General features: G+C 34.5%; 2 protein-coding genes across 2 annotated transcripts in view; one reads left to right on the forward strand and one right to left on the reverse strand.

Annotated features, from left to right (window-relative positions):
• LOC120069470 (cullin-4-like) overlaps nucleotides 1-16,424 on the forward strand; it is a 28,722-nt gene extending 12,298 nt beyond the window's left edge. Inside the window, 16 exon segments of the mRNA XM_039021242.1 lie at nucleotides 11,035-11,081; nucleotides 11,084-11,159; nucleotides 11,161-11,212; nucleotides 11,554-11,676; nucleotides 11,784-12,071; nucleotides 12,873-12,998; nucleotides 13,152-13,253; nucleotides 13,395-13,448; nucleotides 14,699-14,805; nucleotides 14,900-14,960; nucleotides 15,042-15,173; nucleotides 15,338-15,475; nucleotides 15,593-15,673; nucleotides 15,769-15,849; nucleotides 16,092-16,172; nucleotides 16,290-16,424. Coding sequence (XP_038877170.1) covers nucleotides 11,035-11,081; nucleotides 11,084-11,159; nucleotides 11,161-11,212; nucleotides 11,554-11,676; nucleotides 11,784-12,071; nucleotides 12,873-12,998; nucleotides 13,152-13,253; nucleotides 13,395-13,448; nucleotides 14,699-14,805; nucleotides 14,900-14,960; nucleotides 15,042-15,173; nucleotides 15,338-15,475; nucleotides 15,593-15,673; nucleotides 15,769-15,849; nucleotides 16,092-16,172; nucleotides 16,290-16,403 — 1,663 coding nt within the window. The 3' untranslated portion in view covers nucleotides 16,404-16,424.
• A 1,980-nt stretch (nucleotides 16,425-18,404) lies between these two features.
• LOC120069472 lies at nucleotides 18,405-19,437 on the reverse strand. The gene has a single exon (XM_039021244.1). The coding sequence runs from the start codon at nucleotides 19,347-19,349 to the stop codon at nucleotides 18,666-18,668; it is 684 nt and encodes a 227-aa protein (XP_038877172.1). The 5' UTR covers nucleotides 19,350-19,437; the 3' UTR covers nucleotides 18,405-18,665.
• Between the last annotated feature and the right edge of the window lie 8,059 nt (nucleotides 19,438-27,496).

Consider the following 27,496-nt stretch of genomic DNA (forward strand, 5'->3'; position numbering starts at 1 on the left):
ATTCCTTTCATTAATTTAAAATAAAATATACTAAAGAAATCCTATTGGATATTTTAAAAAAAAAAAAAAAAAAAAAAAAACTCCAATGTGACAAGAGATTTTTAAGCAGTAATTACAAAATGGTAAAACCAATTTACATCATGTAAGACTGTAAAAATAACCAAAGAAATAAAGTTCTTAAATCATAGATTGACCCAAAGCTTAAAGTGCATGGTAAGAGAATTTAGTCTTGTATCATCTAACATTCTCCCTCACTTGTGGACTTGAAATATGAAGAAAACCCAAGTGGAAATTAATATTAATTAGAGTGGAAGTAACATTGCAGGGGGTTTGAACATAGGACCTCCCTAGACCACCTGCTCTGATACCATTTTAAATCACCGATTGATCCAAAAGCTTAAGCTGATGGGTGAAGGCGAATTTAATCTTATATCATATAATAAAAAGATTGAAAATCTTGTTGGTGTCTACAAAGATGGGTGAATTCCAATCAATCAAAAGAGACCATAAGAAAGCTCGAATGTAATTGAACCAAAGAATCTCCTTTGGATGTCCAAGTAGGATGGTAGAGGGAGTTCCCTTTTTTGTGGGTTATGCTTGTGTATTCTTTCATTTTTTTTCTCAATGAAAGTTGTTTCATAAAAAAAAGTAGAGTGATGTTTAATAGAGACCATATTATTGTTGGGTAGAGCAATCTTCCAACCAAAACTCCACGTGATTAAATCCCATAAGGATTTAGCAAAAGAAACATGATATAGGTGTCTACAAAGATGGATGTATTTGGAAGAAGTTATTAGCAGTCTTTGGTTTATTTGGATGGTATAAGCTATTGACAAAAATGGTTATGGCAGATCCTGATAAAGGTTTTTGTGCTTCAGAATGAGGATTGATAAGCAATTATGAGACTCTTTTCTTTTCAAAGATATTTAACTCCCTATCTATATATATTGTAAGAAGAAGCTCTTTTCATTGATTTTGTGAAAATGAATTCGAAGTGATATCCTGCCACTGAGAATTTTATAAAAGACAAGGACAACAATTCCAGTTAATACCAGAACTGTTCAAGAAGAATTATCATTGAAACAGGAAATATGGTTAGGCCAATGACTATCTCCTAACCTCTGTCTTTGCCTCAAATGATTTGGTTGTTCCTTTCTAGCCATAGACCAGCCGTTGCCTTAAAGGCATTCAGCCACAAGATTTTCCCTTTCTTAAAAGCATTGTGCACCTTACAATTGGAGATGGTTGTCATCTCTGCTTTTGAACCATACTTTTCTGAATCAATCTTGTTCCCTTTATTCTTCACATGTCATTGAGTTCCTTCCTCTGTATATTTCCCTAATCTTTTTCCTCATTAGAAAGTCACATATGTTTAGATAGTCCCATATTTGGATCACACCATTGTGCAAACACAACAATGAAAGGTCACTTACTCCATTCTTTGATTAATGTTTTTAAGCTTCTACATTAGTTTGGACTTCGGTCTTTCTTTGATTTGTGGGTGTATTTGAAATGAAATATTTGTGGAATTTAAAGCTGCGAAAACTACAAACTCATTTTTCTGCTTTATTTTGAAAACTATTGGGAGCTTGGAAATATTGGACATGCTGCCATCAGTGCTAGCAGAACGATCAAAGAAATGCCTTATCAGTCAATATCTCTGTGAATTTTTTTTTTCCTCATTGAGTTATTCACTTTTGGCCTCTTCCTCCTTCCATGAATTTTCAATTTTATGGATCAAACACCAGATACGATATGCTTATCTAATCTTTGTTCACCGTAGATTCTAATAAATAGATATTCTTTGTTGTATTGTAAAATATCATAGTATAATATGAGTTTGTCTAAGTCATGGAGTTAATATTTATTGGCAGGGTCAAGTTTTTGTATATGATCCTTTTTGTTTGAGACCCCATGTGTCTATGGGTTAAACTCTTGGATAGTAGTTTGGGGACTAAATTTTAGTTGAAATGATCTCAAATATCTTTTTTTTGGTAAAAGAAACTGTTTATTGATATGTATAAGGAGAAGACCCCGATGAATGAAACTACAATAGGGATTTCCAATGATTGACTAAAAAAGATAAGCTGAACTGAGTGAACGAGTGCTTTAATTTACACCAAGAAAAAGCAGTAGACAAAACTAACTCAAAAAAGCGAGCAGTAGAAAAACATGTATCATGAAAAAGTCGTCTGTTCCTTTCACCCCATAAGCACCAAAGGAAAGCACGGATAAAGGCCAACCAAATGACCTTCTTAGTTCCACCAAAAGGATGACCCACTAACACTGAGGCCAAAGCATCAGAAATGTCATTAGGACAAGTGAAAGACCAACCAAAAAGAGGCAAGAGAAGGTTGCAAATGCCAATAGCAAAAGGATAGTGAAAAAATAGATGAACCGATGATTCAACATGTTTGTGACAAATATGACACCAAGATGGAGAAAGAGACATATAAGGCATACGGGGCTATAAACGATCAATGGCACCCCAGGTGAGTTCCCAAAGAAAGATTTTGATCTTCTTAGGATATCTATCCTTCCAAATCACTGAGTAAAGATCAGTCAAATCCGAATCCAGAACACCCATTAGATCAACCATAAGAGACTTAATAGTAAAGCCCAAAGAAAGATCAATCGGCCACAACCTCTAGTATCAGGGGAGGAACGCAATCAGACAGATGTTAGATGAAGGGATAATGAAGCCCATTCAGCAATCTCCAACTCAGTAAGATTACGACGTAGGTTCAAATTCCAAGCAGACATGGAAGAGTTCCAAGCATTAGCAACTGTAACCTTAGGATGTTGCACAAGACGAAAAAGCCGCGAATAAGTGGTGGCAAGGACTCCACAACTAAGCCAAGAGTCGTTCCAGAAGGACGTAGTTGAACCATCACCAATACGGCGGCTAACCCAATTAGCAATCAACTCNTGATCGCTTAGTGTTGAGAGCCTATACGATAGTGCCCGCCTTCCTAAACGATCACACACCCACGTAACTAAATGATCACCCGTGATTTCTTAAACGATCGCTTACCTTTGCTAGACAATTGTTTAGCGCACCGAGCATAACTAAACGTTCGCTTACCTTTGATAGACGATCGCTTAGCTATACCTACACGATCAGTACCCCGATCTAAATGACCAAGCACCCAACTATACGATAGTCATTCCCTTTCTCCCACTTTCTTGTTCGTAGTACACGATCACTTTTCCTCCTCTTCTCTACCAATTCCATCAAAGTCCACCATTTGGATTCTCACTCTAAGAATACTGAGGGCTTTGAGTGGTGGTGTCATCCCCGGTTGTTTGTTGTTCATGTGCTGTTGATCGTGTAGACGATCGTGGTGGTGCTAGGCGATTACTTGCTGGATGAGAAAGAGTGAGAGGAGTTCACTCACGTTAGACCGAGTTCTTGTGAAGACTGTTTTCAACTGGTAAGTCTCTCGGTCTTTTGTATTTATCTTTTAAAGTGTGCCAGTAATTAGTGTTTACAATGCATATTTGTATGTTAGAATGTGTGTATGGAAATTCTGTCACAATGAAATAAAAAAGATCCGCTTCTACTCATAGACACTCTTGTATGAGAGTTCCTTTAGGAAGTTTGGAGTTTAAGGAGGAAGATGATCGTATAGTGAACAACACTATCGTGTAGACGAATTAGTCTATCGCATAGACTTCCTACTTGATCGTTTAGTCTCTCAAAAAGCGTGTAGTCACTCTATCGAGTAATCCTTCTCCTTTTTAGAATAATAAAACCAATTTTTATTTATCCCAGTTTTTCCATAAAACCAAATAGCTACTCAGTAAGGGTGGTTAGAGAGAAAAATGATAAATATCATATAATTAATAAATATGATAATTAACTTATCATATTATATTTATAACCTATAGTTTAATATTGCATCATATACAATATATAAACCATAGTTCTTTTTTTCTATTTTATGACATTTATTATAAATCATATTTATACTAAATCTAATAACTATGAATCTAATTCATAGAAAATATATATAAATCATATTCAAATATTTGTTTCTCCAATTAAACAATAATGTATCAAATACATTATGTTAATTATGTCATATATAATTGAACTAATTTAATTATATCATATATAATCAAATTCTCTCTTATTAATTTGAACATTTCTAATTAACCCAAAAACTAATTCTCAACTTAAATCTATTGAGCTACCAAGAGGACCTTATGAATTTGTAGCTTGAAGCTCCAATGGTACGTGAATAACTGATTAAACTTTTTAATCGCATTATCCACCATCCATTAACTGAGGGGCACTCCACTAAAGACCGATAACTGAACTCTTCGCACTATAGATATATTTGTGTGTCCATTGGATATAACCAATCAACAGTACGATGACCCTTCACAAATCGCTCGTAAGTATAGTTAAGCCAAATTACCGTTTTGCCTCTGTAGTTACATCTAACTCCTTAAGTACCACTGATTCCTCTAATGAACAATAGATCATAGTCCCATTATGACTAAACCTCCCTCGTGCCAAGGGAGGGTATGGTGCCACATTGCTCAAGGCCTGGAATCAGCTCTTAAATGAGCAATTTATCTACTTACCCCTGCTTTGAGGAATGAGTGAATTTCTTCTTGTGTAGCCGAGTTCCCAACTCCCTAATTAGATGAATCCCCAAAATGGTAGGCTTGTTGAGTCGGCTATCTAGTCACTTTCACCTATGCAAATCAAAGGACCACCCTCATAGGCAGGAGTTCACAACTCATTCAGGATTAAGGTCATGTTAACTATGGTCATCTTAGTGAAATGAAAGTCTCTATTATGAACGACATTATATAACAAGACTAAATATTTCGTGGTCCAGTCTTATACAAACTCCTTTGTATAGAATATCCCTGTTCGCATGTCTAATACATGAATGATCAGGATCAGACCATTTGTAGTACTTTACGACATTTGTAACACCTACAAAGCTGGTTATACTCGTAGTGTCACCAGGATAAGGTACCCAACCTTATCCATAGACTACTGACCATTTAGGTTATCACTTAAACACAATCCACTTGTATGTCTCCACATATCTNTAGGGATTTCCAATGATTGACTAAAAAAGATAAGCTGAACTGAGTGAACGAGTGCTTTAATTTACACCAAGAAAAAGCAGTAGACAAAACTAACTCAAAAAAGCGAGCAGTAGAAAAACATGTATCATGAAAAAGTCGTCTGTTCCTTTCACCCCATAAGCACCAAAGGAAAGCACGGATAAAGGCCAACCAAATGACCTTCTTAGTTCCACCAAAAGGATGACCCACTAACACTGAGGCCAAAGCATCAGAAATGTCATTAGGACAAGTGAAAGACCAACCAAAAAGAGGCAAGAGAAGGTTGCAAATGCCAATAGCAAAAGGATAGTGAAAAAATAGATGAACCGATGATTCAACATGTTTGTGACAAATATGACACCAAGATGGAGAAAGAGACATATAAGGCATACGGGGCTATAAACGATCAATGGCACCCCAGGTGAGTTCCCAAAGAAAGATTTTGATCTTCTTAGGATATCTATCCTTCCAAATCACTGAGTAAAGATCAGTCAAATCCGAATCCAGAACACCCATTAGATCAACCATAAGAGACTTAATAGTAAAGCCCAAAGAAAGATCAATCGGCCACAACCTCTAGTATCAGGGGAGGAACGCAATCAGACAGATGTTAGATGAAGGGATAATGAAGCCCATTCAGCAATCTCCAACTCAGTAAGATTACGACGTAGGTTCAAATTCCAAGCAGACATGGAAGAGTTCCAAGCATTAGCAACTGTAACCTTAGGATGTTGCACAAGACGAAAAAGCCGCGAATAAGTGGTGGCAAGGACTCCACAACTAAGCCAAGAGTCGTTCCAGAAGGACGTAGTTGAACCATCACCAATACGGCGGCTAACCCAATTAGCAATCAACTCGTAAAATGACAGATGTACCTCCAAGGTGCTTTAGAAGAAACACCAGAGATAGGAGAGGGCCAAACACAATTAGAGGAATAATACTTGGCAACAATGAGCTTCCTGCATAAAGCGTCATGCTCAGTTAAAAAACGGCAGGTCCATTTCACAAGAAGAGTAGAATTTCGATGTTTAAAATTGCCAATGCCAAGGCCACCCAATAATTGAGGACGCTGAGAAACCATCCAATTCACATCATGCACACCACCATCACCAAAAGAGCCCTCCCAAAAGAAATCTTGGACCAATTTATCCAGGCAATTAATAACAGAGGAAGGAGCCTTAAACAAAGACAAATAATAAGTTGGGAGGCTAGAAAGTGTAGCTTGAATGAGTGTATGACGACCCCCCTTTGAAATATATTGAATACTTCCAATTATGAAGTTTATGCTAAAACCTCTTAATCACGGGCTGCCAAAACAAAACAGATTTAGAGTTACCACCAAAAAGAAGCCCTAAATAAGAAGCTGGCTAGTAACCTCGTTTGCAACCAAAAGAATGCAACAACCAGTCAAAGTCAGAGTCGGAGACATGTATCCCAAGAAGCTCACTCTTAGCAAGATTAATTTTAAGGCCTGAAGCACATTAAAAAATATGGACAATGTCAAACAAGTTCTGTATGGCAGATCGCTCAGTAGTAGAGAACAATAAAGTGTCATCAGCAAACTGTAAATGGGTCGGAGTAAAATCTGAATGACCAATAGGATGAGTACCAATATGACCCAATGCCGAGCTGGTAAAAGGAAGCATCATCAATGAGCTCATTTGCCATCAAGGAAGCATCAAGAATCTGTCTGTTAGCCACAAAAGCAAGCTGATTGGGCGAGATGGTAAAAGGAAGAACCTTCTTTAAACGATTTGATAAAACACGGGCAATAATCTTGTAAGCACAAGGAATGAGACTAATAAGTCTATAATCAGAAACATATCTCGAGTCAACTTCATAGGAATCAGACAGATATAAGTCTCATTTAGTTTCACGTTAATAATCCCAGAATTGTAAAATTCGTTAATGACTAACATCATATCATATTTAAGAGTAGTTCAGAAAAACTTGAAAAATTCAAGTGTAAAACCATATGGACCGGGAGATTTACTAACACTTAGAGAGGAGACAGTAGCAAATACCTCATCATCAGTAAAGGGACGCTCGAGATCTATGGCTTGTGAGGATGAAATAGGATTCTGCTGAAGATTAGTTGGAAGAAAATGCTGACCCATGTCTTTTTTGAAGAGAGATGAGTAAAATGACAAGAATTCAGCCTCAATTTTATGAGAAGTCAAGCCTAGTGCCATCCATGGAGCGAATTTCCGTAATAGAGGACTTATGGCGTCGGGCAGCAACAATTCTATGGAAAAACCGTGTGTTTTCATCACCCTCAAGAAGCCATTTCAGCTTGCAACACTGCTGCCAATGAATGTGATCTTGAATAGTCAGGGTTTCAATCTGTTCAAGAAGTATACAATGTCTATTAAGTTGTTCCTCATTAAGGGCCTCTTTGTCTTCTCGGGCATCTAAATTGGTTAACTGTGAGACAAGAGAACAAAGATTAGTAGCCTCACTGCACCAATTGGTATTCCAATCACGAATAATAGCTTTCAAACCCTGAAGCTTCAACATAAGACCATGCCCAGGTCAATCGGTAATCGGGTGGCAATTCCACCAATTCTCCACCAAGGGATGGAAAGAAGGCACTTGAAGCCAGGAGTTTTCAAATCTGAAAGGGCGAGGACCCCAATCAATACTTGGGAAAATGATCAGATGTGATGCGATCCAAATATTTGAGAGTAACTGACCCAAATTTACGTAGACAATTCTCTGTAAGTAGAAATCGATCAAGTAGAGGTAGATATTGTGTAGGACTGAAACTCGACCATGTAAAGCAACCATTCGACAGAGGAATATCCTGTAATTGATAATCTGTAATCCATTGATTGAAGGCATGCATGCTAGAGGAAATTGTTCTGTCATGTGACTTTTCCCAAGACCATCTAGTGACATTAAAGTCACCACCAATGACCCAATTTTCCCCTCTCGAACCAGCTAAATCATCAAGCTCTTGCCAGAAATCATATCTAAAAGCATTATCAGATGGCCATAAACTGCCGAAAGCCAGAAAGAAAAACCCTCAGACAAGGATACATGAACTGAAGCAGAAAAGTGGCCCCGAATAACCTCAAGGATAGAAAAGTCAGGCTCATTCCAAAGCGAATCAATAGCATCCATAACAGTCCAACCAATGAATGAGGAACTCCAAATAGATTTAATGAAAGAAGAATCAACAGCTAACAACTTTGTTTCTTGTAGTAGAACAATACTAGGGTTATGTTGTTGAATTAGCTTCTTAACCAAAGCACGTTTCTTTCACGAATCAAGACCCCAGACATTCCATGTGAGGAATTTCATGGATGCTTGGATGAGCCCTCCCTAATAATCAAAATGGCAGTTCTTTCATAGAAGACTGAAGAAAAAAGGCCTTGCAATTCCCTGTGAAGCTTTGGTTTTTTACTATTGGTATTGGTAATTTTCTTGGTTTTGGAGGTAGAAGGAGGGATAGAAGGAATAGCCATAACACATAAATCATGTAAAGACAATTGGGAAACCAAATCATGAAGACTGATGGGTAAGGAGGGAGGAGAGGATGGTGGTTGTTGGTTGATTGGTTGATGGTGAAGGGCAAGGAAAGGGGAAATGGGCTCGTGGTTGATAGGGGGAGAAAGTGAGAGATTTTGTTTGTGATTAAGGTTTGAAGCAGGAGGGGGAAGAATATGTATTGGCAGGTGGTTAGTGTCAATCGGCTGATCACCAAAGATGGCCATATCAAGAGGTTAAGCAATCAAATCAGTTTCTCAGAAAGGGTTGGATAGGTAACCTTCAGGATCATAACTAGTAAAAGGAAGGTTTGGTTTGTTGGCTGAGGTGGAACTCAAAGTACCAACTTGTAAAGTGGTGGGACCTGCGCTAAAAGTAACTGTGGAAAGAGGGGGCTATGTGAAGGATGGAGATGATGAATTGGAGGGGCTGCTAGGTTGGTTTTGGAAACTAAATGATGGAGTTGACTCGGGTAAAGGATTATGGCTAGGGTTTTCGGTTGAATTGGAAAGAGGTAAAGGGTCAAATTGTGGGCCCACAGTTTGGTCATTTATGGTGAGGGAAGGAGGGAGATTTATCTTCTCCATAATTGTAGGAGATTCAGTCAAAGGTGGCAGATATGGGGGAGAGGAGGGACCGATTGATTTGGTTAAAAAAATATGGACTTGCCTTTTTCATTTAATCGAGAATCAATGAGATCCACATTTTTAGCAACCCCTTTAAGGCTATTTCCTTGTGTAGGTAAGGAGGTGCGGCGTGTCCTGAGCTCTGACACCGGCTGATTGAATTTGAACCAATAGTTTTCTCGTTGGCCAACTCCTTTAGTAGACGTACTTCAAATGGAATGAGGCCTCACGTGTTTTCCTTGATCTTCTTCAAGCGAGCAAAAGTAAGATCCAACCCACGTTCCGTTTGATTTGAGATTTGAACAAAACCAACACATATGTCACCAATGTACTTAAAGATTACTTCAGTCCAATGAGTAAGAAGCGCATTAATCCAGCCTCCACGTGATGCACCATTTGCTGTTGGAAAAGAGAAGATATGGATGGTGAAAGAAACTTAAGTTTCAAAGGGCAAATGGTTGTCCAATCCGAATTAGCACAAAGTTTTTGAGAGATTGCCGAACTATAGACATGTAGCAAGGCTTTGTCATCAGAGATGTTGAGATGATAGAAAAGTTTGGAGGGAATCTTGGGTACTCGGCCAACAATCATTATAAGCAAACCTCTGAACAACCACATGTTCACATGTCTTGCCAGTTTAAATGTGGTAGCAGGGGGGCTGGGAGGAGCTGGGACTGCCAAGAATCGATGGGGGAATGTCATTGTTGGAAATTGCAAAGCTTCTTGATTGAACTTGCTGCTTTATACGTTTGTGTAATAGTGCTAAGAGTTGCACTGTTCTGTGATTTGGGCTTCCCAGGATAGTCTGAAACCAAAGAAAAGAATGAGACCAGCCTCTTTTGTCATTCATAGCAGGGACATGGATAATGGAGCGGTGGCCAGATTACTCTAAAAGGGTAAGCTGGGCAAAGTACCCGTATTCTGTGTTTTTCAATCCAAAGAGTATTGCCATCGTCAATCAACTTTCTGAAAAATTTGTGGTTGCAGGGGTCTTGAATAGAGCTTGGAAGGATGAGGCTAGCCATTCAAGGGATTTCCATGAGATAGAAATCGAATGAATGTTGGATTGGGTTTGTTCAGAAAGTTTGAAACTGAAAAGAGATCGTGTGAGAGAGAAGATTTTCCGATCAATATTAATCAACACAGTGTGATGGAAGAGAGAAGGGGTTATCGGCGGTTGGAGGCCATGGTGATTGGAGCTAGAAAAGGATAGGTCTATGGCAGGGAAGAGAGACGGGAGGCATATTTTCTTTCCGTACTTTTTGAATGGGAGAAGTGTTTAATCCAAAATATCTTTGATGGTTGAAAATTTCATTTTTCTGTTATATTCATTACTTATCAGTAATCCTGATATTGGTGAATCTCCTTGCCCATTGAAATTATTCGGTGCTCGTTTATTTTATTTTATTATTATTATTATTTAAGTTGAACATTGTTTATATTATTCATTACATATCAGTAACCCAACCTGATATCGGTGAATCTCCTTGTCCATTGAAATTATTGGTGCTTGTTTATTTTATTTTATTATTATGATCATTTAAAGTTGACAAAATTGTTAATGGCCTGCAATCCAAACGAGGCATTACATATCTGTATGTGTAGGTTGGTTTATATTGGAATTTTGTAATTTGCTCTTTTCCACTGTGTGTAAAATTTCAGAATTTCATAAACACACAGGCCAATTTTGCTGATGGCGGAAATTTGTTTTGATTTTTTTGTTATTGTTGTAAATCGGTTTATTTGTTGGATTATTCCATATTAAAAGAATCTTATTTATTTATTATGTAAAATATTGATTAACATGGATTTTTCATTGGTCTTTTAGGCTAGGTGAAGCAATTAATCGGACTCTCCTCAACCACCTTTTGAAGATGTTACCGCACTAGGAATATACTCAGAAAGCTTTGAAAAGCCATTCCTTGAATACACTTTGAGTTTTATGCTGCTGAAGCATGAAACACATTCAGCAGTCAGATGTTTCAGAATATTTAAAGCATGCAGAGGTGTGCATTCTTTGTCTGTCATTGTTTGTTGTTTTTTTTATTGTTATTGTTATTGTTTTTTTTTTTAAAAAAAAAATTATTTTCTAATGAACAACTGAATTTTCATTAAAAAAAAAAAAAAAGAACACAATGGCGTACAAAATCAAGAGCTCACAGAAAAGGGAGACAACCTACGAAAAAGGCATCCACTCTAATGAAATAAACCGTTGAATAACATATTAGTGAATGTGAACGGCTTGCTAGATTCCTTGGTACAAAAGAGATTGCATATTGTGTCCATTGAATAACTGTATGTTAACCATCCATTTATGTTAATTCTAGTTCTTGACCTGTTATTTCAGGGAAGGTTGCAGGCAGAGCAAGATAGATGTTTGCACTATCTTGATTCAAGTACAAGAAAGCCATTGATAGCAACTACAGAAAGACAACTCCTTGAACGTCATATATCTGCAATTCTCGATAAGGTTCCATTAAGAACTCAGATTTATATTCTATGATAAGTTCTTGTTCTTCTTCCATATTGTTTTCTAGCATAACTCCAATATTTATTTAGAATTATCATTGGCTTTAGGGTTTTACATTGCTGATGGATGGGAACCGTATGGGAGACCTTCTGAGAATGTACACACTTATTTCAAGAGTCAATGCTCTCGAATCATTAAGACAAGCCCTTAGCTCGTATATACGAAGAACTGGGCAAAATATTGTCATGGATGATGAGAAGGACAAAGATATGGTCTCATCACTTTTAGAATTTAAGGCTTCTCTTGATACAATATGGGAAGAAAGCTTTTCCAAGAATGAAGCTTTTTGCAATACAATAAAGGATGCCTTAGAACATCTTATTAATCTCCGTCAGGTACCACTCTCTTCATGTTTGCTTTTTTGTTTTCCTTTTTTAATAGAGTTTTCCCATTAATTGTTGTACGTAATTAAAATAAGAAGTGGGCGTACATTCTTAAACTGCAGCATAATTGAATAATAAGCCTGTAACTGGTAAAATTATGTCTGGCGTACTTTGTTACTAGTGTCTAAAAATGTATACCTGGTGATGTTGAGAGTCAGACAGGACACGCCCTTTATTAAGAGAAAAAAAAATTGAGAATTAATGTTTCAGCTTGTTGAGTGAAGAATAAAGGGGAAGAAGCAATGCTATTCGATCAGCCAAGTGCTATAGGCATGATTAGCAGAAGTTTAACTTACATCTTTTTTCTTTAGATTATGTAACGTGATCAATTTTGGACTTCCATCGTATTCTTTATTAAGAGGAAAAAAAAAATTGAGAATTAATGTTTCAGCTTGTTGAGTGAAGAATAAAGGGGAAGAAGCAATGCTATTCGATCAGCCAAGTGCTATAGGCATGATTAGCAGAAGTTTAACTTACATCTTTTTTCTTTAGATGATGTAACGTGATCAATTTTGGACTTCCATTTTATTTATTAAATGTAAAAACTATGGACCTAACTTGCATCAATGTGTGAATTAGTTCTGCGGATCTATATTACTTTCAAGACCTTTCGGCTGCTTCATCAACTTTTCATGTCTTATCCTTCCAAAACGCTTTTCATGTCTTAAAATGCATTTAACATTTTTTATCTATCAGTTCATCTATGTTCAATTATGTGATCTAACCACATAACATTTTCTCTTTTTTCTGTAGAATCGTCCCGCTGAACTGATTGCAAAATTTCTGGATGAGAAGCTTCGTGCTGGAAATAAGGGTACTTCTGAAGAAGAATTGGAGGGTACACTGGACAAAGTGTTGGTTCTGTTCAGGTTTATTCAGGTGGTTATCATTGTTAGTGGAAAGAGTCATGGGGAGATCTAATTGATCTGGAATTATTTTCTTTAATTTTTATCACTTCGCCATAGCTTAAGCTCATTTATGTTTGACATGGAGTAACAATTCTTATTGCCTGCTTCATTTTGTTTATTGCAGGGCAAGGATGTGTTTGAAGCCTTTTACAAGAAGGATCTAGCAAAGCGTCTACTTCTAGGAAAGAGTGCTTCCATTGATGCAGAGAAGTCTATGATTTCCAAAGTCAGAGATAAAATTTTCTTATTCAATTTTCAATAGTGATTGTTAACCATTGTTTACTAATCATGTAAACAAATTCTTAACTAATTCTTTAACTCACGGGTGATTTAATAAAACTAACTAGTTCTTTTAGCTTTATTACAGCTGAAGACCGAGTGTGGTAGTCAGTTTACGAACAAACTTGAAGGAATGTTTAAGGTGCGTACTTCTGGAATTTATTTCCAAAATCTCTCCAGTAGTTGTGAATTGTGGTTAGTTGTTATGAAGATTTAATTTCAGTTGACTTCAAATGGCATCCTTGCTCCTAGTTTTTGTTTGTAGGCTGCATTTGAGCCTTAATTGAATAATTTTTTCTTATAAAAATTGGTTTTGTATGGTGCTGGTTGGAGTTTGAAGGTGTTACCTAATTGGTAGTTTGCTTGTTTTCATATGATTAAAACTATTATGAATTCTCACACGTTTCTTCTCTTTTCTCAACTGGATAGTGTTGCTACCCTATGGCTTTTTTTTAAAAAAAAAAAAAAAAAATTAAGTTTTGATTTTGATTGATTATTATTATTTTTGTAAGTTGGACAAATGAAACTAAATATTTTTTAAGACAATTGCAAAGGAGAAGGGGGTGACAGTGACGGCAAATCTTAAAAACTCACCAATTGAATTGTATAGAAATTGGAGAATATCGTATACTGTGCCCAGATGATTAATATCGTATAACTTCTCAAAATTCAAGATCCTCCACCTCAACAAAATCTCTCTTGTAATTTCTTTCGAGTGAAAAGGACCCAATAGTGATCAACATTAATCCAATGACCTTAGCCTTCCTTCAAAACTGTGACTGGTTTGAGTTAAAGCAGACATCGGCTGATTTGGGGAGGAGAGCACTGTAGCAGTTGTATAGATTGAAGATGGACCCTATACCTTCATTGTAGAAACTCACATAGAACAAAGATGTTCTTCCGGTTTTGCTGTCTCTTGCAGGAAACACAGCAATTAGGGAAATAACTTGATATTCCGCATCTGGATGTGATGGAGATGATTTTCTCATGACCAAGTGAGACCTAATAATGAACTTCACCTTATGCATTATAAGCTTCAAAGATGTAAGGTGGTAGAACATGGAGTTTTGAGAGAGTCTATGGGCTTGTGCGCATATCTGAGGCTAGGGGAAAGGGTAGAACAACAATGTTGATTTAGTGTTCAGAGGGAGGACCTTTTGATGAACTAAAGTTCTCATATTTCCTCTTCTTTTCTCTCTCCTCTTCTCTCCCTCTCTCTTTTAATTTTTCAACAATTTTAAAATATTTTCAGTCTTTTTCCTTCACACGTCTACTAATTACTATACTTGTCTTGAGTTGGAATTTAAAAAATTAGATGTGTAGTTGGTGGTGCTGTATTTGAATTGTTTCTCAGACTATCTCCTGAAATTTGTTTTATGGTGTATTTATTAGGACATTGAATTGTCTAAAGAGATCAATGAATCTTTCAAGCAATCATCCCAAGCGAGAACAAAGCTTCCCATGGGGATTGAGATGAGTGTTCATGTCTTGACTACTGGGTAAGTTGTATTTAACGTGATTATTTGCTGATTAGCTCTCATTCATTGCTTAGGCTTTTGACAGAAAATTCAATAATCCCTGGGCTGTCTGTAGGTACTGGCCAACTTATCCTCCCATGGATGTTAGGCTTCCCCATGAGTTGAATGTCTACCAGGTTGACAGCAAGATAATAATTTGCATCTTAATGTACAAGTAACTTGGAGTAGTCCTTTGATTCCCTTGCTTTGTTTTATAGGACATTTTCAAGGAGTTTTATTTGAGCAAGTACAGTGGGAGACGTTTAATGTGGCATAATTCATTAGGCCACTGTGTGCTGAAAGCCGAGTTCCCAAAAGGTAAAAAGGAGTTGGCAGTTTCCCTATTTCAGGTGAGTTAATTCTTCGGCGTTAATGCTTGTTTTAAGGGATCTTTCAGGCAATTCTCTTTTATCCTCTTGTCCATCTCTTGGATGAACTGGTGTTGGAAATCATTTTATATATATATTTTTACCACGTGGAGAGATTTAATCTGAATCTGTGTACTGTCATTCAGACCGTGGTCTTAATGCTTTTCAACGATGCCGAGAAATTAAGTTTTCAAGATATTAGAGAATCTACTGGAATTGAGGATAAAGAACTCAGGAGGACTTTACAGTCACTTGCCTGTGGAAAAGTTAGAGTACTACAAAAGGTGGATGACATTTTCATTTGATGTCTTTTCTTGGTGGAAACAAGTAGTTATATCAATTTACTCCCAAGGGTTTTGAATCTGACCTCTCTCTCTTTCCCTCCCCCATCTTATATTTAGATACCAAAAGGTAGAGACGTTGAGGACAATGATTCATTTGTGTTCAATGATGGATTTACTGCTCCACTTTACCGTCTTAAGGTATGCCATTTTCCATTTTGCCCACCTGGAATGATCATGTTACTTCAACCTCCTACGGTTGCTGAAATTGCATTGTTTTGTTGTGGACTATGCAGGTAAATGCTATTCAGATGAAGGAAACTGTAGAAGAGAATACGAGCACCACTGAAAGAGTCTTTCAGGACCGTCAATATCAGGTTAGCCACTTTTCTTTTTAACTTTTATCCCTTTTTTCTTTGAAGGGCGAGACTTTAAACTCCTATAATCTGAACTGAGAATACAAACTAATAAGAACCAAACAGTTAGATATAGTTACTTGGAATGTAAATGAAAATGAAGAATGGGCTTGAAAGGCTTGTTATAATTTCTGACCAAACAGCAGAATCAACAGTTGATTACTGATGCATAGACCCCTAAACTTGTTTTGCGTGGCACTCAGGTTGATGCTGCTATTGTTCGAATAATGAAAACCCGAAAAGTGCTAAGTCACACTCTTCTGATAACTGAACTCTTCCAACAGGTACAAGGCAATTTTTTCTTTGTTTCCCATGCATTCATCTTGTTATTATGTTAAATTGGTATGATATAATCGACCGTTGATGATATTGAACTGGATTTTTTGTGTTGTGTTGAACAGTTAAAGTTTCCTATAAAGCCAGCTGATTTGAAGAAGCGAATTGAAAGTCTTATTGATAGAGAGTACTTAGAACGAGACAAGAACAACCCTCAGATATACAATTACCTTGCCTAAAATCTGTCTCTTATACACATCTAGATGTGTATAAGAGACAGGGTTAGATTTTGGTTCTAGTTTTCATTTGGTCCCTAAATTTCAAAATGTTAAATTTTTAGTCTCTAAGTTTTGAATTTGATTTCTAATTTCATCTATACATTTCAAAATGTTTCAATTTTACCCTTGAGGTTTAAATTTTATTTTAAATTTGGTTCTTAAGTTTCAAGATTTACACTTATTTAACATAATTATGTGACGAAGTTTAAAATTAATTTTAATATTGATGAAACAAGAGTGATAATCAATTAATTATAATTCTTTTTATTTTTTTAAAAATTAATTAATAGACATTAACACTAAAGACTCAAAGTGAGTATCTAGTGAAAAATCAACGTTAAATGTATAATCTTGAAACTTAAGAACCAAATTAGAATAAAATTCAAATATCAAAATTAAAATGATAACATTTTAAAATTTAAAAAGTTGAAACTAAATTAAACTCGAACTCAAAATTTAAAAACTAAAAATTTAATATTTTAAAACTTAGGAATAAAAAAAAATTAGCTAGCATTTTTCTCTAAAACTTAGGACTCAAAATCTTAGGACTAGAAAGTATTTTTCTCTAAATTCTTTCTACCATTCAAAGTGGACAGACAAACTTATAAAAAGAAAGGGAAATAGGAACCTATCATTTTATTTTTTCCTTAATGCTTTTGTTGAATTAGTGTGTTTTTTTTAGTACATTCTTAAGGAAGGATTTGAATCACAGAATCCACGATTACTAACACATATATATGTCAATTGAGTTATGTTCTCTTTAATTGTCGATATTAGCTAGTTACATGAACATTATCTATAAAATCTATTTTTACGCATCAACCATAAAATCGATGTACTTGACTTAATGTGACATTTATATAGTTTTCACTTTTAGATATGTTGCCACTATGTCAAGTTCTATCTATAATTTTAACCCAAAAAAAATAAAATAAAATCATGGGCTTTTATTTGAATAGTTTCAATGTACTAGAATATTTAAAGTAAAACTTATCTAGGACATAATTAGTTTCAATGTACTAGAATATTTAAAGTAAAACTTATCTAGGACATAATTTCCTTTAATTTTTATTTTAACCATGAGGAAATCATTCAAAGTTTCATAATCTCTAAATTTAATGCAATAATTCAGTCTAATTTTTAAATGGCTTTTAACTCAAATAAAAGGTTAACTTGAGCTACCAATATCTATCAGTAATAGAAGTTGATAAAAGTCTATCACTGATAGACGTCGATAGAAGTCTATCTATATCTACTAATGTTTTTTTTGTTATTTTTATAAATAGTTTGACATTTTTTTGTGAAACTTTTCCCCTTTTTTTACTCAATTTCTTTGGGTGTGCTTTCATACATTAAATCATATTTTAATCTGCAATAATATTAACACCCTTAAATTAAACAATTTTCTTTTCTTTTCTTAGTTGAAGTGGATTTGTTATTATATATAACTATTAGTAGCAACTTATTAAAACACTGAAAGATGATACTTTTTAACTAGCTTTATTGGCCAAAAAGATCAAATATAAATTTATCTGAAGTATGTACTATCACTCTTTAGATTAGAATTTATCTTAAAAAAAAAAAAAAAATTAAGATCAGAAGTTGGATTCCTCCACCAACAAATTTTCAAAAAAATTAAAAATTTATAATTATGATAATCAATTAATACATTCAAATTTATAATTATTAAAAAAAAGATATTTGTTTAATTAAAGCATTTTCAAAGTATATATATATATGAACTAGATAAGATATCAATGATCATTTTAAAGATTGATAACTCTATCTCTCATTTTCGTTTATTATCAAATACAAAAGAAAAAATTCACTTAATTTTTTTAATTGTCTTTAATCTCGTTGTAGTTTTAACTGTCATTTCTTTGAAGTTGAAGACATAATTACAAGGATAAGTAAATTTTAATTTAACAAACAAATAAATAAATAAATACAAAGGGCAACAAATTTAACAAATTTTATTTTTAACACAAAAAAGAAAGCAAGTCAAAAGCCTCTTAACTTTTAGCAAAAGAACAATGGAAAAAAAAGAAAAGACAGATCTCAAGGAAGTCTCAATACAGCCTATAATTTACAGACACAAACAAAACTTAAAAAAACAAAATATAGGTCGGCCACAAACAACAAAACATTTCGACTCCTCATTATTATTATTATTATTCTAAAACTAAACCTTCATGGCCCTTTTTTTTTAAAAAAGACATTAATTCAGTTGATTTTAGTTTGAAGTCTCATCTGTCTATTAAATCTTTGAATAAACTCCTCCACTCTTCTATTCAATTCTTCATCTGTCATCTTTTCAAACTCATTTTCTTCTAATTCTTTTGCTTCATACTTTACACTTTCTGATCTCTTCCCCATCATTTTGTTGCTCTCCTTTGACACAATTCCTTTTGGTTTCTCCGACTTCCTCCGCCGGCAAGTTCTCGCCGGAGTCATCTTCCATGGAGAATCGAGTTGTCGACCTTGAACCACAAGTTCCAGTTTCTCACGTGTGGTTTCTTTCTTTTCATCAAATACTACCAGTGAAGAGCTTGGAAGTCGAAAATGATTTAACTTTGGGTTGGATGGTGAGAAATCTTCATAAAGATGGAAACTTTTGTGTTGGGGGAGAGAGAAAACACCATAATCAACAGCAATGATAAAGATGAGAGTGTTGGAAATGAAGAACCAGAAAATGGTGCTGTTGAAGAGAGATGGCAAAGAGAGGTTTTTGAAGATGGAAATAAAGATAATGAAAATAGAGAGAAGGAATAATAGGGAAGAGAAGAAGGCTAATATGTAATCATTTGCATATTTATTATAATTAGATTGTGATTTGGGTTTGTTGTAGGGAAGAAATGAATTGTCTACTACTAATAGATTTTGAGGTGAAATTGAATTGGATGACATTTTGGGTTGAAGAAGAAGAAAAGGAAGGAGGGTTGAGAGATTTGAGAGACAGATTCCAAGAGGATTGTCCCTTTTATAACTAGTCTGATATGAGTTTCAAAGGATCATTGCATGATTAGGTCTTTTTATAAGGTTTTGTTGAGAATATGTGTCTAATTGTTGAATTAACTCAAATTACTATCTAATTATTGAGTTAACTCAAATTACTATCTTACCCTCTCTAATTTTTCTCGAACTTATTATCTAGAAAATAGGGCACTTTGGTAGTCCCGAAATTATTTGAGGAGATTGAAACAACAAAAATGGTGTCTAGGTATCATTTTACACATTACTGTAAGATATATGATAGAGAATTTAAATATGTAGTGTAACTATTGTTAGGTAAACTTGGGGTTTTATCTCAAAATCAATTGAAAATTAGAAGAGTTAATAATCCATCTACCTTATAAAGATTATGAAAGTCCTTCAACATGCTGCTCAAGATGGTATCTCTTTGACTTCATCATTCTTCGAGACACTAGAAAGCAATTTTTCTGCAATTGAATAATTTCCTTGTATGATCGTCGACTTGATGATGTCTAGTCATTGCATTATTTACTGAAAGACTAGAAATATATTGTCTTTCGACAAAAAAATGAAATGAACGTTAACTTAATCTTGATTCTTATAGATTGAAAGAGGTACTACACACATATAACATTCGCTAGCACATAGGATTATAAAAGCCAATTTTTTAGGTTTCATGAAATTTGATAACATATTAGATAAATATATCTAGTCTATCTTAAAAGTAATTGATAATGAAGAGGAGTAACTCATATACCTTATAAAGATTGTGAATTCGCTTAGACGGTAACTCTTTGATGGAAGGGCAAGAGATTTCAACTTGTGATATTTTTGTTATTTACTCTTAACTAATGTTTATCAAATTAAGTTGTCTTGATATATACAAACGATAAAGTAGTTTAATTTTTTTTTTCTTTAATAAAAAAATTGTGTTGAAACACAACAGATAATGAGTAATGACAGCTCATCACAAGATGACAAGTAAATGGAAATAGTCTTTAATGTAATGAGTGGGGAATTCTCTTTAAGATTATTCCACTTTTGATACATCAAAATTCATTAACTGCCGTTTCGATTCTTATGTTTGTTTCAACCAACAATAAAAATAAAATCTATTTTTATAGATTGTACAAATGATATCTAAGTTGCATACTTCAATTTTTCTATTAAAAAAATAATAAAGGTTCTAGTATTATTTTGTTATATATNCTTGTTACATCTCTTTTTTTAAGAAATTTTTATAGATAAAAAAATGTCAAACTATTTACAAAAATAGTAAAAAAAAAAAAAACATTGATAGACTTCTATTAACCTCTATTAATAATAAACTTTTATCAATTTTCATCACTGATAACATCGATAGACTTCTATTAGTTTTTATCACTGATAGACGTTGATAGACTTCTTTCGGTTTCTATCAATTTTTATAGACATCAATGTCTATCACAACTATAATTAAAATTTTCTATTTGTGTTAATATTTTTCCAAATTTTTATGTTTTTGAAAATCTTCCCTTTTTTTCTTATTAATTTGAAAATAATATAATGCATTTAAATCAAAGTTATATTTTAATTATTAATAATAACAAACAATTATTGGACATGTGTGAAAGAAAAGGAAAAAAAACCTACGTTTGTCTTCCTTCCTATAAAATAAGTTTCACATTAAAAAATCAATTGACATTTTTAAACAATATAAAAAAGAACTTGGTATTAAGTTTCTAAGATAAATAGGTGAAATTTACTCTACCATATGTGACTAGATCTTCAATAACAACTAGAATTTGTAGCTTGTGTTTCGAAGAGTATTTATTTTATAGATGACAATATGATCTTCTAAAATTTCATATTTCTGTCTACTATTTTCTTTATTTTTTTTCTTTTAAATCCTACACTTTTTGCGTATACCTCTAATTTAGAAACATTCCTGTAACACTCTCTACATTGTCATCCATAAGTATATTTTTCTGTAAAAATAATAGGTGAAATTTGGTTGATGTTGAAAAATCGAAAACGGACAACAAAGATCAACAAAGAGGAAATCAAAACAATTGTTTTTATTTTAGATGACAAAACATCAAAAGAAATTAAAATACATTGTTTTTCTCAAAAGAAAAAGAAAAAAGAAAAAAGAAAAAAGAAAAAAGAAAAAAGAAAAAAGAAAAAAGAAAAAAGAAAAAAAAAGAAAGTAGCAAACAAGTCAAATTTCCCAAACAATAATTTTAATCGATAATGTAATGTATGTTCCGCTCAAGTTTTAGGGTTATTTCAATGTATATTAGTTTTACACGTGGACGATTCAGCTTAAATGTAGAACCATGATTGGTTAATCATAATATCATCAGCCGTCGATGTGGGACCCAACTTAATTTGATGTCTACCACGTGTAGAACATTATGGATAGAGACACAACATTTATCTTCAAAGGTAACTTCTTTTTTTTTCTCTTGTGGAATATTATTTATTTTAATTTTGTAAGGATTTGTGGAATATTTATGGATGTTTGAGTAAATATGGTAATAAAGAGAGGGAGAGAGGATGATTAAAATATAATAAAAATTGTAAAGAAAATTTTGAAGTAGTAATACTGCAATTAATTATAAAGACACTTGCACTAAAGGCAAAACTAAAAATGAAAATTAAATCTAGAGCACAATAATTTAAAGTTTGTAGGAATGTTAAAATTAACAAGTCCAGTCCAATTGAAATATCCGGATGACCAAAACGCCTTCATAGTTAAAAAAGCATGATAACATATGATTATTGATTGATTGCCATCTGATTACCATCTAATTGTCAATGATATCAATTATTATTTGATTGTTGTTTGATTACTGTTTGATTGCTGGTTAATACAGATTGTTATTTGATACCACGTACTTTGTGATTGCTATCTAATTGTCATTTGATTATTATTTGATACTAAGTAATTTGTGATTCCCATCTAATTTATATGTGATTTTTATTTGATACTAAGTAGTTTGTGATTGTGATTGTGATTTTTGACAAAAACCAATATTTTGTTATCTGATCATTTGATAACCATATGATTGATATTTGATTACCTATCATCTTTGTCAATTAATTACTAAGTAATTTTTTTTTTTATTGTCATTTGATTTTCATCTGATTATCTTCCATTTTCTGTTAATTACTATATAGTTTCCGATTGCCTTTCAATTTATTCGCATGAGGTTTCCCGAGAAACGTATTACGTGGAGTTAAACTTGGTTGATGTTGATGTTGATTTGATGCGATGTGGTTCGATCTCTAGTATTTAATCCCCTTATTCTCTTTCAGTTAAATGCATATGCTTGATTTATGGAAGCGGAGTGCATAATGTTCTTGAAGTCGAAGCATTGGAAGAAACTTTAAATCTTCAAGAGACTTGTGCCTTCAAGGGATGTTTAGCTTCAGGAGTAAGGGAGTCTTTTGATTGTAGAGAATTCTCTCTACGCTCTCTAAAGTGTAGAATTGTCAATCTACACAAATGAAGAGAGCTTCTTTGTTTATAGAGTTCTCTGATGGGTCTTGTGGGCTTGGGCTTGGTCCATGGGGCTGACTTTTGGGTTGGACTTGGGCCTACTTTGACATGTGGGTCAAATTAAGCTCATTTCTGGGCTTCACTCGATTATAGCTCAAATTATAATATAAAATAGGGCCAAATTAATTTTACTCAATCCATTGTGATGAAAACACGTGGCGTCATCGGAATTTGTCTTCAACTTCAATTTGGGATACATGTCAACTCCTAATTGGCCCCAAATTTGATGACTTGTAATTTTGTCATTAATTTAGTAAATGACGTGACAATTTGTGATTGATTCAAAATTTCTCCTTCAATAGATGCCCCATTTTCGAGATTTATGCACAGATGTAGGTAGATGAATCTCGAAAAAAAAAGATGAAATTAGAATCGAAATACAAATAATTTATTCTTGACTTCGATATGTCAAATTAATCAAACCATGAATTTAGTTTATAAGTTTAATTAAAATTTGTGATAAAGTTTGGGATATGACCAAACTTTAATTTAAGAAAAGCTTCAAGTTTTATCCACAATTTAATATAATTTGGAGATAAAAGCTTAGAAATTAGAATTTAGTATGAAATTTGGAATATGACCAAAATTTTAACCTAATGAAAAATTTCAGATTTTATCCCTAATTTTATTTGAGTTGGAGATAAAAGCTTAGAAATTTGAATTTAATATCAAATTTGGAATATGACCAAATTTTTAATTTATGATGAATTTAAAGTTTTATCCAATTTAAGTTGAGGATAAGACCTAAACTTTTATTTTCAATTTGGGATAAAATTTAAATTATGCTAAAATTTTAATTTGAGATAGCTTGAGATTTTTATCTACAATTTATTTTGACTTGAAGATAAAAACTCAAAATTGGATAATTTGAATTTAAGGTAACATTTGGGATATAGCCAATTTTTTTAATTTGAGGTTTTATCTACACAATTTAATTAGATGTGAGGAAAAAATTCAAAGGATTTAAAATTAAAATAAGTTTTAGAATATGACCAAATTTAAATGTAGTTTAAATAAAAAAAATAATGAAATTAAAACCTAATCAGATTTCCTAATTCAAAAAGATTTTATTTGGAAAATCTAAATCAATCAAGATTTACGCTTACGCTATAAATTGGGTGAACACACCATGAATTGAACACTTCATGAGCGCGAAATTTTGGTTGCAAATTCATTTACTCTTTTGTAATTTCTTTTTTGTTTTTGAAAAAAAAAATCGCTCTCTTTTGTTTGATTCTTCTTCTTCCACCATCATCCGTCAACGTTTCGAAGGCCAGTTACATCCAACGTGATTTGATCACCAGAAAATCTCTGATGCGTTCGTCGACTTCCTAAACCATTTCCAATCGGCGAGTGTAGCCCTTAGATCTTTGATCTAGTGAAGATTGGTGAAAAATGCCGACATGGATGAGATTGAAGAAAACATCCTATTCCTTCTAGCCCGCAACGGTTGGGCGACAGACGGAAGAATAGAAAGACGGCAGTGAGCGTCTGCTGAAGACCAACGACGACGGAAGAAGGCAAAGAGAGAATCTTATTTTCTTCTTTTTTTTTGGTTTCTTTTATCTCTCTCTCTTTTTTTTCTTTTCATTTTTTTACAAATTAACCCCCTTTTCTATTTCACGTTTTTTTTTCTTTTTTTTGCTTTGTTGATTTTCGCATATCTCAATATGCGACTACCACCCTTGTTGATCTTAGGGAAGACTGACTCATCTAGTCTAGATCATCTCGACCTAGATCATCTCGACCTTAGAGAGGTCCAGATCATCTTGGCCTTAGGGGAGAGTCGAGCCATCTTCCCCTAGAGAATCATCTTGCTCTTAGAGAGGCCTGGGTCATCTTCTTCTAGAGAGGGTCGGATCATCTTGCCCCGAATCATCTCACCATGTCGAATCATCTCACCTTTAGAGAGGGCCGGATCATCTTGCCCTTAGTGAGAGTCGGGTCATCCCTCCTAGAGAAGACCGTCTCATCTTTCCTTTAGTGAGGGCCAAATCATCTAACCCTTCTGAATTGTCTCACTCTTAGAGAGGGTCGCCCTTAATGAAGGTTAGATCGTCCTCCCTTAGAGAGGGCTTGGTCATCTTCTTTTGGAGAGGGTCGGATCATCTTGCCTTTAGTGAGGCCTGGATCATTTGACCTTGTCGAATCCTCTTACATTTAGAGAGGGTCGGATCATCTTGCCCTAGGAAGGGCCAGATCATCTAACCCTATCGAATTGTCTTAACCTTAAAGAGGACCGATCATCAAACGTGCTTGCATCATGTAAGGATAGTGACATTAGAAGGCTCCTTCAATCTTCTCTATCCATACGGTCTTAGCATATGTCCAAGGCCCATGGAACTCACCATCTTTCGCTTCCTGCTTCTTTTAAATTGTACTATTGGAACTTATTTCTCCTTGGTGACACTTAATTTTTTTCTTTTGCAGAGAAATGGTTCACTTTACAAAATATGTCTCGTCTGGAAAGAAACAACTTGTAATTCTTGAAGATAGAAATCAACCTATAACCAATGGACTTAGCCTACTTGTGAAGGAGCCATTAGTTGGACCATTCACAAATGCATGGCCTGATTTGGACAACGACATGACCTCATTTGAATTACTAGCAAAAATTCCCTTGACTCAAGGAGAAAATGTGGGTATAACAATCCTCAATTCAGAACAAAGCTCATACTTTTGATTGGGTGTTAACTCTTGGGCGTTGCATAATTGACAGTGAGACTCGTTGGAAGACCACTATAAAAGTCCCTGGAGAATTTACCTTTACCGATTGCTATTGGGATTGGCTAAAGTTTGCAGTTGATCAAAATGAATGGGCCCTTCATGTTATCTGTTTGTTCGATGCAGTTACGACTTCTTTATATATGTATGGTTGAAATATGATGTGACTCGAGCTTTTTGTGATTGTTTGTAATAACAACTGGGTCAAATGACTGTTTTACCCCCCAAATTACCTCTTATTCCTTAAGTCCCACTTATCCTCTAATGAAAAATTGGTTTGTGATTCGATCATCAAACCGAGTCCCTCTCGGGCCAATGAGAGGGTAAAGCCTCTTGTTCAAGACCTGAAATCAACACCTAAGGGAACAACCTCTCTACTATCCCTGAAAACGGGTAGAAGTGAATTCCATCTTGCACCCTATGTCCCAAGCTATCTACCCGATCTTACCCCTGAAATGGGAGACTTATTGAGTCGGCACTATTGAGCCAACCCTTACCTATGCAAATATAAGGATAATCCCGAATAAACAGGAGTTCATAGTTAGCTCAGGATTAAGGTTAAGTTACCTAGGTCATCGCTATGAAATAGTCAATCTTAAACAATAAACATCGTTATAAAGTAGGAGTGACTTATTTCTTGGTCGATCTTATAAAATCCGAACCCTAATTACCTTAAGTAAGCAAGTATAAGTTATGTGATGTCTTCCAATGAGTTGTAATGAGATTAGGTTTTGGTTAGGATTGATGGAGAAAGAAAGTAAACTAAAGAACAAGAGAACTCTCGAATGGCTATGTAGGAAAGAATGGTCAAATTTTGGCTAAGTATGGGAAACCAAGAGGAGACCATGCTATCCTATGAGATTTAATGCTGAATTGTGCTGTGATGGAGTGGGAGGAAAATGGCTTGATTATCTCAGCCATTAATCTTCATTAGTGGGCTAAGTGGCCCAAGGAGATTTCATGCAGGATTTTGGGCGGTGGTAAGCACGAAGGCCGATTTCATTTAATTGATTTGAACAAATTACTTGGGCTATTTGTGTAATTTCAGTGGAATTTGAAAGCTTATGTGTCTAGTTTCTGTGGCTGTGCTGCTGGAGGAAAACTTGCCGTAATAAGGCCAAAGGAGCAAAATAAAGACGAAGGGTTTATTTCTCAGGTGAATCTAGGCCATCAGTAAAGAATTGAAGCTCCATGACGAATCAAGAAGATTTTTGAGCTAAACTTTTGAGATAATATTTTTAACTCAATTATAAACAACTTTGTAGAATGAAACTTTTTAAGATGAGGCCTGGAAATCGAGTTATATATTTTTGAAATTTGAACTGAAAATTGTTGAACAAGCAGGCAACTGCTTGAATTGGGGCCAATGAAGAAGTGTTGAATCTCTAGATAAAAAAATGTGGAATTTCGAGCTAAAATTTTAAGGTAATGTTTCTAACTTGATTCTGAGCAAGTTTGTAGAAGGAATTTCTTTGAGATCAGTTCTAGAAATTTAGTTATGAATTATTGGAATATAATCTGCAGTTTGATGCTCCAAAATTTTTCTAAGTGTGGGGAGTGTGGGCGATCAAAGGGTGCATTCTTTTGACATCCAATCCCTCCAAATTGGCTAAGTGTCCAACCCTCAAAGTGAATGGTAGGAGGTACAATGTGATGGTTTGGCATGTGAGCTTGATTTATTGAGTAGACCTAAAAGGAAGGCTAATGTAAACACTAAGTAGTATGCTTATATGTGTAGGTTCAACTCCCATTGGAAAAGCCTATCAAGCCTTAAGGAAGCAAACTTGAAGGACCCATGAGTGACTATAAATGA

This window comes from Benincasa hispida, unplaced genomic scaffold (genome assembly GCF_009727055.1).
Source record: "Benincasa hispida cultivar B227 unplaced genomic scaffold, ASM972705v1 Contig405, whole genome shotgun sequence".
In the NCBI taxonomy this organism is placed as follows: Eukaryota; Viridiplantae; Streptophyta; class Magnoliopsida; order Cucurbitales; family Cucurbitaceae; genus Benincasa; species Benincasa hispida.

Excerpts from the sequence above, each read along its gene's own strand:
- LOC120069472 (XM_039021244.1), bottom strand. The coding sequence starts at position 19,349 with ATGTCATCCAATTCAATTTCACCTCAAAATCTATTAGTAGTAGACAAT.